The sequence below is a fragment of the Chiloscyllium plagiosum genome, unplaced genomic scaffold (genome assembly GCF_037043375.1).
Source record: "Chiloscyllium plagiosum isolate Xiang-an unplaced genomic scaffold, Cpla_swu_hap1 HiC_scaffold_15, whole genome shotgun sequence".
Taxonomy (NCBI): Eukaryota; Metazoa; Chordata; class Chondrichthyes; order Orectolobiformes; family Hemiscylliidae; genus Chiloscyllium; species Chiloscyllium plagiosum.
Window position 1 is genome coordinate 35,303,031 of NW_028270153.1, and position 15,249 is coordinate 35,318,279.

Below are 15,249 nucleotides of genomic sequence, written 5' to 3' on the forward strand. Positions count from 1 at the left end.
ATAACCTTGGTTCAAACATGGGCAAAAGAGCAGAATTCCACAGATGAGGTGAAAGTGACAGCCCTTGACATCAACACTGCTATTGACCAAGTGTAACATCAAGCAAAATTAGAATCAATGGAAACAAAGTCAACCTCTCGCTGTTAGAGTCACACCTGAAACAAAAAAAAATTGAGTTATGGTTGTTGGATGTCAGTTGTCTCAACTCCAAGATGTTTCTGTAATAGTTCCTCAAGGAAATTATATTGGCCTAACCATCTTCAGTCAGAGGAAACCCACACAGACACAAGGAGAATCTACAAACTTCACATAGGCAATCACCCGAGGCTGGAATTGAACCTGGGTTTCTGGCGCCGTGAAACAGCTAACCACTGTTTCAATCAGATATTGAAGCAAGCTATGTCCAAATCCAGCAAGACCTGGACAATACCTAGGTTTGGGCTCACAAGTGCCAGGCAATGAGAATCTCAAACAAGAGAGAATCTAACTATCACCCTTTGATGTTCAATAGCATTACCAATGCTGAATCTCTGAATATCGACTTCCTGGTGTTATCATTGACTGGAAACTGAACTTGACAAGCCATATAAGTAGGAAGTGAGGACTGCAGATGCTGGAGATCAGAGCTGAAAATGTGTTGCTGGAAAAGCGCAGCAGGTCAGCCATCATCCAAGGAACAGGAGAATCGACGTTTCAGGCATAAGCCGCCTGTTCCTTGGATGCTGCCTGACCTGCTGCACTTTTCCAGCAAACATTTTCAGCAAGCCATATAAGTACTATGGCTGCAAGAGCAAGTCAGAGACTAGGAACCTTGCCTTGATGAGTGCAACTCCAACATCATTAAAGTAGCTTTACATCATTGAAAACAAAGTGGCCCACATGATTAACACCATATCCACACGCATTCAATCCTTCCACTATCAATATTCAGTAACATCAGTATGTATTATACACAAAATGTACTGCAGAAATTCACCAAGGCTTCTTAGAAAATACACACCACTACCATCTAGGGCAGCAGATGTATGGGAACAATGTCATACAAGTTCCCATCAAAACCACTCGCTATGGAAATATATTATTGTTCCTTCACTGTTGTTGGATCAAAATTATGGAACTCCCTCCCTAATGACATTGTGGGTGTGCCTACATAAAATAGACTGCAGCAGTTTAGGAAGGCAGCTCATCCCCACCAAGGGCAATTAGGGATGGGCAATAAATCCAGGCCGCATCAGCAATACCCATGTCCTGAGAGTGAATTTTTTAAAATTCTCCAATGTTAATTATCAATTTTCTTCTCTTACCTGATCTTTACTTTTTGATATGCAGTATCTTTCTACATTTGATCCCCAGCCTCCGCTATTCAGTTTAAAAGCCTTTTTTACTTCTTTAGTGTAGTGCTGAAGAAATACTTTGTGAACAGATGTGTCATCATTCAGATAGGGCATCGAACCAATGTTTTGTCTGCCATCTCAAGTGGATGCAAGTGATATCACAGTAGTAAGTGAAAAGCCATAAGATTTACATAGTATTGTGACAATTTCTCCTTCTTATTGCCTATTTGTGAAACCTTGCTGTATGTTACTTTGCTGCTATGTTTTCCTCCATTAGCACTATAGCAGTTCATTGGTTGTGTGGCACTTTGGAGCATTGTGAAATCATCAAAGGTACCTGACAAATGCATGTTTGTTTTATGTATCATACTGGTGTTATATTGTTTATTCATTACCTTTGTCAATAAACCAGTTAATAGTCCAAAGGATCTGCTTCATTTTAATAGAATACTTACTCAGTTCGCTATCCCTTTCAAAAAAAATCACAATGTTAAACAATGAGATTCAGTAACAGTCTGAATGGGCACCTTCAATCCCACAAGAACTTATTATTAATTTCTGGCATTTCCAATAAACCTGAATTTCATCTGTCATTAAACTCCTGTATAATTCCTGACTGAAGTTTATTAGAGTCCATTTTTGTTCCATTACTTTTTCAGTTAAAATATTTTTCCTGTATTTCCTATTTTCTTTTGTTATGCTTAATTTGCAAACATATTCTTTGTGCATAAATTTTGAACATGTCAGAAATGTTTCCTTGAATTCAATGTGGCCACCCTTCTTTAATTTTTATTTATCCCTTTACCTCTTCATTTTCTCGCAAACACTATTCTTTGGAAGGAAGTTGGTAGCTGATCTCTGTAACTACTCCATTAACTGAAAATGCTTTAAGAATCAGAGAGGCCAAAACTGCAAACAATATTTTATATGTGGTCACATTGGGACAAAATACCTTTGTAAGGTTTTTTTTTAAGTCTGAGTCCTTGGATATACAGTGCTGATGGCTTTAATGACCTGTTCACTCCTAATCTAATACCAAAGGTAGATTCACATTTACTCCATTCTATTTTCCTGCCAGCTCTGAACATGAAGGAACTATGAAATCATATTTGACACAAACAAAGGTGGGCTTCCAACCTTTGCATCATCAACAAAACTGATTACTTCCACTTCAACAACATTGCCCAACACAACTATTGTCTCGAAATCTTCAACCATGCCTTTTTTACTTCTAAGACTGTCTATTCCAAAATACTCTTGACTACCTGACCATCATTTACCTTCCATAAACTTAATTCCAAATGAATTCTGCTACCTGTAAACGATCTTGCACCAAGCACCATTCACTTTTCTGCCTCGTGTTCACAGGGCTATATTGGCTCTGAGTTAAATTGTGTCTTGATATTATAATTCTCATACTTATTTTCAGATTTCTCCAAAGCTTCACCCTTCTTTTTCTCAATAACCTCCTACACCCCAACAACCCTCTGATATATCTGCAACGCTCTGATTCCAGACTCTATGTATTTCTGATTTCAGCTATGATACCACTGGTAACTCTACCTTGGATTTAACAATATTAAAGGTACTATATATGTGCAAATTATTATTGTTGTTTGCACATTACCGCATAGACCATCTTTCAGACAAGTTGTATTACATTTTACACACCAAGTAACTAAACTGTTCAAATCTGTTCAACTATTCAATTTGATCTCAGGTGATTTATACCTAACTATATTTACTCAACTTCATTTATCTTTTGATCCCCTTACTTAACAAAAGAAGTATCAATCTCAGTCAATCGGTTAAGCATCATTACTTTTGAGGAAAAGAATGCTAGATTTCCATTATCTTTAATGTGGCGAAAGAAAGTGCATCCTGATTTTAATCCTAAAGTATCTAGCTTTAATTTTTCAGATGTAGCCCTCTTAGTCTGTACTCCCTCTAAGGAAATAATGTCTCTATATCCACCCTATCAAATACAGTCATCATTTTAAATGCCTCCTTTCACCTTTCAACTTTCTAAATACAGAAGAATGCAGCCTACCCTCAATTCAATTCTTAAACTTGTAGCACAATTCTAGTAAATGTGTTTTGCTCCTTCTAAATTGAAGCATTACTGCAACATTTTCCAATTCTATCTCTCCTGACATAAAGACCAACATTCCAATACTACTTCATTAGTTATGACAAAAGGTTAGTCATCTGACGTCTGTTTCTCTCTCCACAAAGGCTGTCTGATCTGCTGAATATTTCAAGCATTTCTGTTTTTAATTCAGCTTTCCAGAGCTTTTACTTTCATTGGTCATTTTAGTCACTGTGTGCAGCTGTTCACTTTTTAAGCAATTTTGTGCATGACACCTAAATCATGAATGGAATTCAGAGACACAAAAGAACACCATTCAGCTCATCACGTTTGCTTTGGGACAGCATAACTGTGACCATCCTTTAAATTCATTCAGATGTTAATTTGCTTCTACAACTGTATCTACTCCTGTGGACTGTGCTACTCCTGTGGACAAACTACATTGTTGCTCCCTTTATGAAGTCTCTTCATTGCATTCACTGTGCAGCACTCTTGAGGCTGTCCTATGGAGATTGACCTATTATGACTCTGCTGCTTTTCTATCTTATTTTTATTTAGGAGTAACTCTCAGGAAGTCCTTTAAATTCTGCAGTAAAATTCTAATCGTCATGATATTTTAAAAAGCTATCTCTTTTGAGTCCTGCTCACATGTGACTGTTGTTGTCAGGTGGCACGGTGGCTCAGTGGTTAGCACTGTTGCCTCACAGTGCCAGGGATCTGGGTTCAATTTTAGCCTTGGGTGACTGTCTGTGTGAAGTTTGCACATTCTCCCGTGTCTGCGTGGGTTTCCTCCCACAATCCAAAGATATGCAGGTCAGGTGGATTGGCCGTGCTAAAATTGCCCACGGTGTTAGGTGCATTAGTCAGAGGGAGGTTACTCTTTGGAGGGTTGGTGTGGACTTGTTGGGCTGAAGGGCCTGTTTCCACACTGTAGGGAAGCTAATCAAAGTACCATCTTCTTTAATATATTCATTTGCCTGTATATTTCATTCCTAACATACATGTCTACTTTGTTGACCTAAGCTCAACAATCTGTTTTGACCATTTACACTATCACTATCATCCACTCCTCAGAGTCCAAATATCAGAGATAGAGACATTGTGGAGTGATCACTGCTCATCCTGTCCCTGTTTGTTTGATTGCTGAACAAAGGTGACCATTTTGGACCATTCCTGGAGCTATTGTATTACTCTGTGAGGTAGCTGATGTAGTGCAGTTGTCCGTGTCCCCCACACTGTGGTAATTATGCACTGCTTTTCTTCTTGGCTTGAGCAGGATTAATGTGTTGTATCTCCTGAATTTTCCTTCAGGTGTGCAAACAATATACAATTGTGATTGTTTCATTCTGAGGGCTGCACTCTCTATTTGCCAGTCCCCTATCAAAGCTCTCTAACTCGGTGGCAAAACTGACAATATCTTTGTCCTGAGTGTGCAGCTGTGTCACTTCTGTTGCTTCCTTCTGTGTTCTTTTTCTATCTTGCTTTCTCATGATCTTGATACATTATATTTTACCTGATATTATACCTGTATTAAAGGAATTTGTTTTTAATCTTCTTTCCATGCATTGCTCCACAGAATAAGTATCTATTGTTTCCATTGTTCAGTATTGTGGAGCCATGACTTCATAATGCTTATACCCAACCTGTGTTCTTGGTCATCACTTTATGGTTTGGACCTTGCTCTGCATGTAATTTTTTTTCTGTAAAAGAACTGGATAACTTGTGGTGTGGTTAACATCAGCCTCCGTTATGCATTTTTTGGAACTCCTCATTCACAAGTTGTGTGTGCTATCTGAAACCATTTCATCTGGCAACACAGTATGGAAACCAAGTCACTTCCATGTCTTAATTATTGACTCCACTGTAACTTTATGATGTGCAGCAACTTTAATCCATGTGGAGTAGTAATGTAACAGTACTAAATTTGTCTTTCCTCAGAAGTGGAATAAATATATTCCTGACCTTTGTCAAATTATATCTGGAAGTGTTGAGACGTTAGTGGCTCTAATGACACTTGACTATAGTTAATACCAGCGTGTAACACAATATAAAATTCCATATTTTCTTTGAAATGCCTGGACACCATACGGACTGATGAACTAAGCCTCTACACTTAGTGATCCCTATGTTCTCTCCTTATTTTATTTAGGATTTAGACATTTTAGCATTTGTTCTGTCAAGGATTTCAATATTACCAGCTTGTGATCACATCCTGTTTGCTATCTCCTATTTTTCAATGTTGCTTCTGTTTATGGTAACTATTTAGAATGAGTTCTGTTGTACAATATGTGGAGCAACCTTCTAGACAAAGTTCTCTGATCCTGATTCACTCTTTATCTGTTTTCTAAGTTGCACAAATTTCTTTTAGTTTTATCTCTGTAGCTAGTATTATGCTTGTTACTCAATGGAAGATGCTTCGATCTGTTCAGTGAGGATTGAGACTTACATTTCAGCCTGATCCACCATTGCACTTGATAGTGCATCAGTGGTAATCAGCATCTTCCTTGGGATGCAGACTGTTGAGTATTCATATCTGATTAATTTAATCTGAGTTTTCATACTCTTAATGGCATTTTCATTATTTATTTACATCCAAATAGCATGATGAGTGATTTCTGGTCTGTTTCCCCTCGATATTTTAGTCCTGTGAGATGATCTGAGGAGGTTCACATTTCCATGTAATGGCTAATGCTTCTTTCTCCATTGTACCATATATCAGCTCTGTTGCTGTCAATAGTCTTGATGCAGAGTATACAGATTTCTGCTCCTATCATTATAACTTGAATGAAAACTACGCCTAATCCTATGGGAGTTGCGTCTACAGCTACTGTTGTAGAGAAAATTGGGTTAAAGTGTGTTAGTATGTCTAGGGTTCTTTTGAATGCTGTAGTCTCATATGGTCTCCAAAGCCTTTGTTGTCCTTTCATCTGTAGCATATTTAGTGGTCATGTTACTGGGGTTAGATCTGGAATGAGCTTCTCCATCAGGTTGACCATTCCTAAAAAGCATTGAACATTGGTGACATGCTTTGGCTGTGGAAATTCAATTATTGCCCTGCTCTTTATTTCCTAAATTGTTGTCCACTGACTAAATTGGGTGAACATCTTTGAGTAAAAATAGAAATTGCCAGAAAAGCTCTGCAGGTCTCTAGCACCTGTGGAGCAAAATCAGAGTTAATGTTTTGGCTCGAGTGGCCTTTCCTCAGAATTGAAGGAGTTGTCAAGAAGGGTCACTCAATCCAAAACATTAACTCTGATTTCTCTCCACAGGTGCTGCCAGACCTGCTGAGCTTTTCCAGCAATATCTATTTTTGTTTCTGATTATAGCATCTGGGTTTTATCTTTTGAGCAGCCTTGTTCAGTTGTGTGCGACCTATGACTCTCACAAACTTATCCGTTGGGTGTGGGAACTATTGTCAATGGTCACGGCCTGCTGAGCTTTACCAGCAATTTCTGTTTTTGTTTGTGACTGACGACCACTTTGTTGGCTTCATTGCTGGTGATGTTACTTCATAACATGCTGTCTAGGTGTACCTTCAGTTTCTTTAGAGTGAGAGGAACACTTATCCAGTGGTATTCAAGCATATTGGCAAAGCATACACTACTTTCTGCAGTGTAATGTGGTGTTTCTATTTCAGCTTTTCTAAGACTCTGAAAACTCATAGGATTCTTGACAAAATTCTTTGCTATTTTCATCATGTAATGTTGTGCCTATTCTCTCTCTAGGAGAACTAATTGGATATTTGCATTTCTGCTTAATGATGTACTTTTGGTTTCTCAAGACATAGAGAATCTTGATCTCTTACCCCTGTGGCTGTGTGTAGTGCTGAACTGTCTTCATTATTGAAGATCTGTAACTTTTACACCTTGTAGTTTGATGCTTACTGATTACATATTCACGTATTTAACCATGGCAAGCTGTCAATCAATATTGAAACAGTCACCTTTGTATCTTAGTAAATTCTTTAATAAATTCTTTCACTTGTAAAGCAATAATCCAGCACTTTGCTGGCCCTCTTTTATTTACCTAAAAATGTTTGTTTGCCTTTCTGGTCTTCATCTTTGACCTCTTGATCTTCTCTTTAGGAAATGGCTTTCCTTCTTCAGGAATTTCTTCCTCATTGGGTCTTCTTTTTTGCTTTTGTTGTGATACAGTATTTGCAAGTTGGCAATAGTGTTCAAAGTGTGCTAACCCTCATCAATAATACTCAGCTCACTCCCTGGAGGTCATTTGTTCTGTTGTCTTGATCCACATCTTGTACATTCCACTATATGTGATGAATTTGTGTCCCACTCTTTGCCATTTTGACAGCCTTTTAGGAGCGTTACAATGCTTTCTTCGGGTCCACTCACCCAATCAAATTGAGCTTCAGTAGTAATTTGAATAGTGACCCTACTCTGAGGCCTAACCTGAAACGATGTTGCATTCTACATAGGCTTCTTGTTTTGATTGGAGAAAATCCAATCTTGTTTATGCCTGGTACCTCTGATGTCCCAATCACTCATTGGCCCAACTTCAGTTACTTTGTAACCATAGCACCCCCCTTGAACATAATTGGTTAGAAGTGATTCAATTGATTTCCCTTGCCTTTGCAACCTTTGGTTCAATCTTTTTCATTCTGGCTCAAGATTCCTCTTCCAACCAAAATATGCTTTGAATAACTTGACACTGGATTTGTAGTTAGTAACACTTTCTTCTACACATTTCTAAACCAGCATGTCATCAGCTATTGGCCTGATTGCATTTAGAAATGTTTTGTTCTGATAACTTTGCTCTTTCACATGTAAGAGATGGAAATGTGTTGCTGGAAAAGCGCAGCAGGTCAGGCAGCATCTAGGGAACAGGAGAATCGACGTTTCGGGCATTAGCCCTTCTTCAGGAATTAGCCCTGAAGAAGGGCTAATGCCCGAAACGTCGATTCTCCTGTTCCCTAGATGCTGCCTGACCTGCTGCGCTTTTCCAGCAACACATTTCCATCTCTGATCTCCAGCATCTGCAGACCTCACTTTCGCCTCTTTCACATGTAATGCTGTTGCTGTCTGTATCTCTGGAACTCTTGCCTCCATGGTATTTTACATTCTTGAATTGCAGTGGGCCCTCAGCATTCCCAAACTGTTTTGGAAATGGCAGTGTTTCAACAGGAGCTGATATTCCTTCATGGCCCTGACTTGGAGAAGTAATGGGAAGTTTTTCATTGTTTATTAAAGTCTTTTGACTGTGTTTTTTTGTTGTTGCTGGAAGTTTCCCTTTCTACTGCTTTGCCATCAAAGTCTTCCAATGTTTTCTTCTGGTCTGCAGGGTCTTCCCTCTTGTCTGTATTCTCTGCTGCATGGACCATGACTTGGCCTCAATTTCCTGATATTGACGCTTTGCTGGTGGACAATATGCTTTGAGAGAACATTACCATTATCATTCTTTAAACAAATACTGTTGTTAGCATGCTCTGTGCTACTACAGCTGTATGTATGGACTGTGCTACTCCCACGACTGAAGCCAGTGTTATTGTCCTATTACAGATTCTAGCCACCATGGGCTGTCTTGGGAATTTGGTGTCTATATGGTAGTCTTGAAGCTAGGCTATCTAGTTAAACTACTGTTGCTCTGGAAGTGCTACATCTCCATCTAATTCTCATCCCACAGTAATGTTCTCTTTCTCTCAGTAAGTCCTATATATATTATTCTGAATACATAATGTTTCCATTCTTCTCTTCTCCATTCCTGATCATATGTAACTGTAAAAGTAGCATCATAATGTATACTATCATCATGATCAAGTACCTTTTCCACAGTGTTACAAAGTGTACACCAGCTCTCTATAGATTGGTCCAGTCAGCCCAATTCTTCCATATTACCCTCATAGCAGCCTAAGTTCATTTTCTTCAGATGTCTGTCAAATTTCCTTTTGAATTCATTGATTAATTGTTTCTGTTACCACCAACCTTGGAGACAGTGTGTTTCAAATCATCATTAGTTGATGCATAAGCAAGTTCTTCCTTACAGACTCCCTGTATCTCTTAGCCTAAACTTATACTCTGTGCTGCCTTGTACCATCAACTGCTGGGAACAATTTTTCTTTGTCCATCTTGTCTAAACCTGTCATGATCAGATCTCCACTTCATCAGCTTCAAAGAAACCCATCTTCTCCAACTCAAAATTGTCATTAAATTCTCGCTTCTCTGGAACCATTCTGGTAAATTTCATTTGCATCCTTTCAAGGATCCTCTTAGCCTTTCTAAAGTTAAGTGACCAGGATAGGAAGCAGTACTCCAGTTGTAGCCTATCCACTGTCTATGAAGGTTCAGCTTAACTTCCCTTCCTTTGTATTCAATGCCTCAATTTATGATTTCATATGCTTTGCTAACCACTCTCTTAATCTGTCCTGCCACCTTCAAAAGATTTTTGAATGTAAACCATAAGTTTGCTCTGTCCCTTAATACACTTCAGAACTTTTTAAATAGCTGCATGTAAACATATATGTATTCATAACCTCTCCCATCTCTTCTGCAAAAAAGCACCATATCTCAATTCCGTGCAATTAATTTCTTTTGCCAGTTGCCTGCATATTCTGGAAGTGTATCGACACCTGACACAGTTCATTGACATCATCACTGTTTGCTACACCTCCAGGTTTGAGATAATTAGAATTTTATTCCAGTATCCATACTACCCAATTAAATGAAAAGCAGTGATCCTAGCACTGAATATTAGGAAACAGCATGGTCTCTCATCTCCTGTCTGTGATTAAAAAAAAAAGACCATTTACACAACTCAATTTCTCCAGAAGCTGGTTTTAATTCAAGCTGATACTGACTCTCCCATTCCAGCGTTCTCAAGTGGAATTTAGTCAAATATTTCATCAACATTTATACAGACAACATCCACTGCTTTTCCTTCATGAATGTTTTCTTTTACTTATCAACACAATTGGTCGACACTATTCCTTTTCTCCAACATAGTCAACACATGGTGCCTCCTAAATTTGTGTATTTGCAAACTTGAATATACAACTTTCTATTCTCCATTCAAGTCATAAATATATGTTGTGAAAAACTGAGGCTCCAGAACAGACCTACTGGTACTTGTTTCACCTTGCCAACATGCATTATTTTTTAATGTAATAAAATGGTTAAATGAGAGTTCTTAACTTGCCTGTTGCAAGTTGGAAGTGCTGGATAAAACCAGTCATTTTTGGAAAAGAAATTGGACTGTCATTTGAATCAGTAAATATTCCTGAGAGATTGGATATGGACCAGATTCAGCAGAATGTTGACATCGGTTCATCTGTCCACCTTATTATTGAAGAGAGATATAAAAACCTTAAAGGGAAAAAAATTAAAATGTTATGCAATAAATTGTCTGAGATTTTGATACCTATGTCAAATGGTGCTTTTTGACGTCAGGACTAAATGTTTCAATTCATTTGTCTTCATTCCAATGTATGTAGTACTGGTCTGTTATTCTTCACTAGGCTCTAGGCTTCTGCCTTTCAATGTTGACACTGATGGTCATACTTCACAACCTTTGGAATACATGACTTGTACAAAGAAGGGTTGAATGGACTTTTAATGAAGAAGGTAACATAACAATTATTCCAGATTCTTTCACAAACAACAATGTAACAAGCAACAAAAACATAAGTTGCTGAAAAAGCTCAGCAGATCTGGCAGCATCTGTGAAGAGAAATCAAAGTTAATGTTCCTTCTGAGGAAGGGTCACCAACCCTTTGATTTTGATTTTGATTTCTCTGCACAGATGCTGTCAGACCTGCTGAAATTTTCCAGCAACTTCTGGTTTTTGTTTCTGATTTACACCATCCAAAGTTCTTTCAGTTTTTATTTTACAATATAATAAACAATTTTGTATTTTTTCCATAAAACACTTCAGAAAAAAAAACAATCTCTGTTCCATTTGCCCTGGTTGAAAACTAAAAAGTATCATTTAATGTGCATATTACAGAAAATTGTCCTCTTGTTGTCCTGTTGTTTGAATAATAGTAAATGTTCCATTCATTGATAATTATTCTGAACATCTATTAATAGCTGAAAATATGTAATTTTGCACATGGTAAATGTATAATAATGTGTCAAACCTTAAAAATGTATGATTTTTAAAACTAACATTTGAATATTATTTAAATACAAATCAAAGTAACATGTTTATACATTATAATCTGTTCATATTATTGATGTTTGACTTTCCAAAAATTAAACTAAATTAATGTCCTTGAGCTACAGTAATTATTTAATTTTAAAATATGCAATTCTTAACTTTGCATGAAGTTACTTTGTTTACTTTTCCAACTACACTCCCACCCCAAAACAGATGGAAAGCCCAGGGTCTGCTATAGAAGCCATTGTACAACAGACGACAAGTCGTGAACCAAGCATAACTGACTCTCCTCGCCATATTTTTTCATTTTCTTGGTTGAATGCTCTCACCAAGTAGAGAAGCAGAAGGATTTTCCAATTGTTGCTTTGCAAGGAAGCAGTTTTAACCAGTGACTGTCATTCAATGTTTGTTTGATGCTTGAAGTGACAAGTGGCATTATTATTTCAGACTATGCACAAGAGGACAGCTTATTAAAACAGAGGTGGTCGATGTTTTGTTTAGTTTATTCCAACAATAGAGAATGGCTATTTACATGTAACTGTTTTATAAAGCTCAAGCTTTCTATGTAACTTTGCCAATGTTTTCTTGTTATAAACAACATTTTAAAAAGCAAACTACATCACACATATATTAAATGCCACACTTCTGCATTTTTTTGTAATAAAACAGCTGGTAGTTATACCTGAGGGTGCTGTGTGTCTATTGACATGAAATATTATATAGGCTCTGTACTTAGGTAAAGAAATATTGAGAACGTCAGTCCATGTTATTCAGGAACAATGATTTAACTTTCTGTTGCAACCAGGTGAGAAGGGATGAATCAGCTCCCCTCCTTGGTTGGCTGTAACACAGATTTATGTTTGAAGCATGGGAATAAATCTGTCTCTAATAAAAAGGTAATTACTCAACATCTATTGTAGCAGTAAGGCATCAATTATAAGGTTTTCTTGAGTGAAATTAAAGATAATTTCAACCCCAAGATGAATATTAAAGATAGAAAATCAAGTTTAAACTCTTACAAGCTCACAGTTTTAAAATACAGACAATGACAGGAAGATATTATCTATGGAACTTAAGATGTCCTCAAGACACATGGTTTTAGCCCAAGACCACAGTTCCTATTTGAGAGGCTGAGAGAGTTTTATTTCAGCTGGTTCCAGTCACAAATTAATATTCTCAGCTCTGAAAAAGCAAATCCCTAAAATACAGCTGTGTTTGTATTCCTGTGTCTGAGTTCCTTGTTTCTAAGCTTCATACTTTAAGGTGTCATGGTGACTTAGTGGTTCGTACTAGTGCCTCACAGTGCCAGGGACCCAGGTTTGATTCCAGTTTGGGCGACTGTCTGTGTAGTTTCCTCCCACAGTCCAAAGATGTACAGGTTGGTGAATTGGCCACGCTAAATTGCCCATAATGTTCAGAGATGTGCAGAGGAATGGGACTGGGTGGGTTACTCTTCGAAGGGTCAGTGTGGACTTGTGGGCCAAATGGCCTGTTTCCATTCTATAGGGATTCTATGATTTTCTATTGATACTTGCAGATGTTGTCTTTCACCTCCAATATGTGAAAGTTATCATGCAGATGTAAATGAAAATAGGAGATGAGAGTTTCTTCATGCCTGAATGGATGAACTAGTTTTAATGTCATTTGATAAAACTGTTAATTGCAGTTCTGATGATTTTGTTTATTTCACCTTGGTTGCACAAAGCTTGCAACCTGAGTGGCCAGCTGATTGCTGTAGCTTTTTTGAAATCAGTAATTTTCCTTTTTAAAAGAATTTTAATCCATAGGATTGCCAAATATTAAAATAAGATGATGAAATTTGAAATCAATGTATCATTTTATATCACTATGCTGATAATTCTAAGATACAGAATACAGAAATGAAACCTATACAATGCTGAGGAATTGACACATTGTTCTAATTTGAGGACAAGTGACTCATTGTCTTATTTTAACTCGAGTAAATCACCCTCACCTGTTGTAGCAAGCTCAAAGTGGGTGAGGACTGCATTTCTTGAGGCTTTAAGCTTTGTATGTCTCCTGTCATCTGTTGAATCCTTCTCGGATGGAATTGTTCACAACAATTTGCAGTTTGTCCTCTATTGTTATATTAGAAAGGCCACTGATGCTCTCTGTTTAAGGAGAGCTAATATACTTTGTTTTATCTTGCCACAGAAAAGCTAGCAAAGTGAGCATATGACTGCATGAGGACTGGGGCATCCCCATGGTACAGGGTATGATTAAGATGTTTTACTGCGGAGGGCTGCATAGACTGTGTCATTTAGTACATTCAAGACTGATTTAGATTTTTTTCATCACGAAGGGAATCAAGGGTTATAGGGAAAAGTCTGAAAAGTGCAGTTGAGGAGTTACCAGATAAGCCATGATCTCATTGAAATGCAAAGCAGACAATGGGTTGAATGTCTTACTTTGCTCCTACATCTATGGTCTTATGGTATTCACATTGCCTTGTGGGCACCACATTTCAATTTTGATATTTACCTAAACCTAAAAGGGATTTTACTTTCTCACAGTTCAGCAAGTATGTGAGCATAGGCATGGAATAGCACAGGCCAATGCAAATACTCTGGAAATCAAGATGCCTTCGACCTGCAGGATAGACAAGTAAGCCAGGCAGCATCAGGGGGTGGAGAAGTTGATATCTCAGATGTAACCCTTCTTCAGGACTGGGGGTGGGTGTAAGGAGACCTGTAGATAAAGGGGGCGGGGGTGAGGTGGCAGGGTAGGGAGGTGTGGATAGGCTGACCCCCCAACCCCTTTATCTGCTGCTCCCCTTACACCCACTGACAGTCTCGAAGAAGGCTTACACCCGAAATGTCAACTTGTCCAACTCCTGATGCTGCCTGGCTAGTTTGTCTTCTTCCAGCCTCCTGCTTGGGTTCCAGCATCTGCAGTTTTTTTTTGTCTTCATTCTGCAGGAGCCTGTTGTGCAATAAATGCATTTATTACCGTGAACAATTACAGGTTGTCTACTGGGTGGCAAACGTTATCCAATTACCAAGTACTTGATGATTCATATGCTTCCACACAAAGTTTAATGGAATAGACCATTACCTTCCACTACTTAGTCTGCCCTGGATGATTGTTGCAGCACTCAGCAGAACAGATGCAAAGGTTTGTGATGGTGCACAACCTCACTGTTGTGTGGGACAGCCCTGACCGCTAGCAGTAGAGTGAATATCTGAGGAGCTAAAGCACAAGTATGTAGTGAATAAAAAGGAGGAAAAGGAATGGAGGACACAGCATAGATAACCCAAGTCTGGTCACTTTTATCAATGAAAAGCTCATGGGGGCCGTATCAGTCATTTTTCCATTCACCAACAGTCCTGCGTCATTTCTTCCTCTGTCGGTGACAGTGACTGATTTACCAAATGCAAAAATGAAGCCACCTATTAACTAAACAGCCAGGGCAATGGCAAAGTGATGGTGTGAGAAGAGAAATGCCACCTACCTCTGAGTAGGCAGTAGGTTTGTGTTCCATAGCACTGCTCTAGGACAGTGCCTTGACAATCGGAATAATTCATTAGAGGACAGATTATTAGACTTGTCATGCTCTGCACCCTGCTTTGAACATTGATAGCAACATAAATAAAAGGAAACAAATACTGGAAAATTTCAGCAGGTCTGGCAGCATCTATGAAGGTAGAAACAAAATTAGCATTTTGAGACTGATCTGACTCTTTTTCTGAATAGTGT

The 15,249-nt window shown here is 38.2% G+C and overlaps 1 protein-coding gene across 4 annotated transcripts in view; it reads left to right on the forward strand.

Annotated features, from left to right (window-relative positions):
* Window positions 1-14,171, forward strand: part of LOC122560132 (uncharacterized) — a 45,485-nt gene extending 31,314 nt beyond the window's left edge. For 2 of the 4 annotated variants that reach the window (XM_087994878.1, XM_087994881.1), the window contains one exon: window positions 11,746-14,171. In XM_087994878.1, the coding sequence (XP_087851004.1) occupies window positions 11,746-11,868 (123 nt within the window). In that variant the 3' untranslated portion in view covers window positions 11,869-14,171. Of the gene's footprint in view, window positions 1-1,393; window positions 1,501-10,891; window positions 10,998-11,745 lie in introns of those variants that run through there. The other 2 variants (XM_087994879.1, XM_087994880.1) reach the window with 2 other exon arrangements.
* The last annotated feature ends 1,078 nt before the right edge of the window (window positions 14,172-15,249 follow it).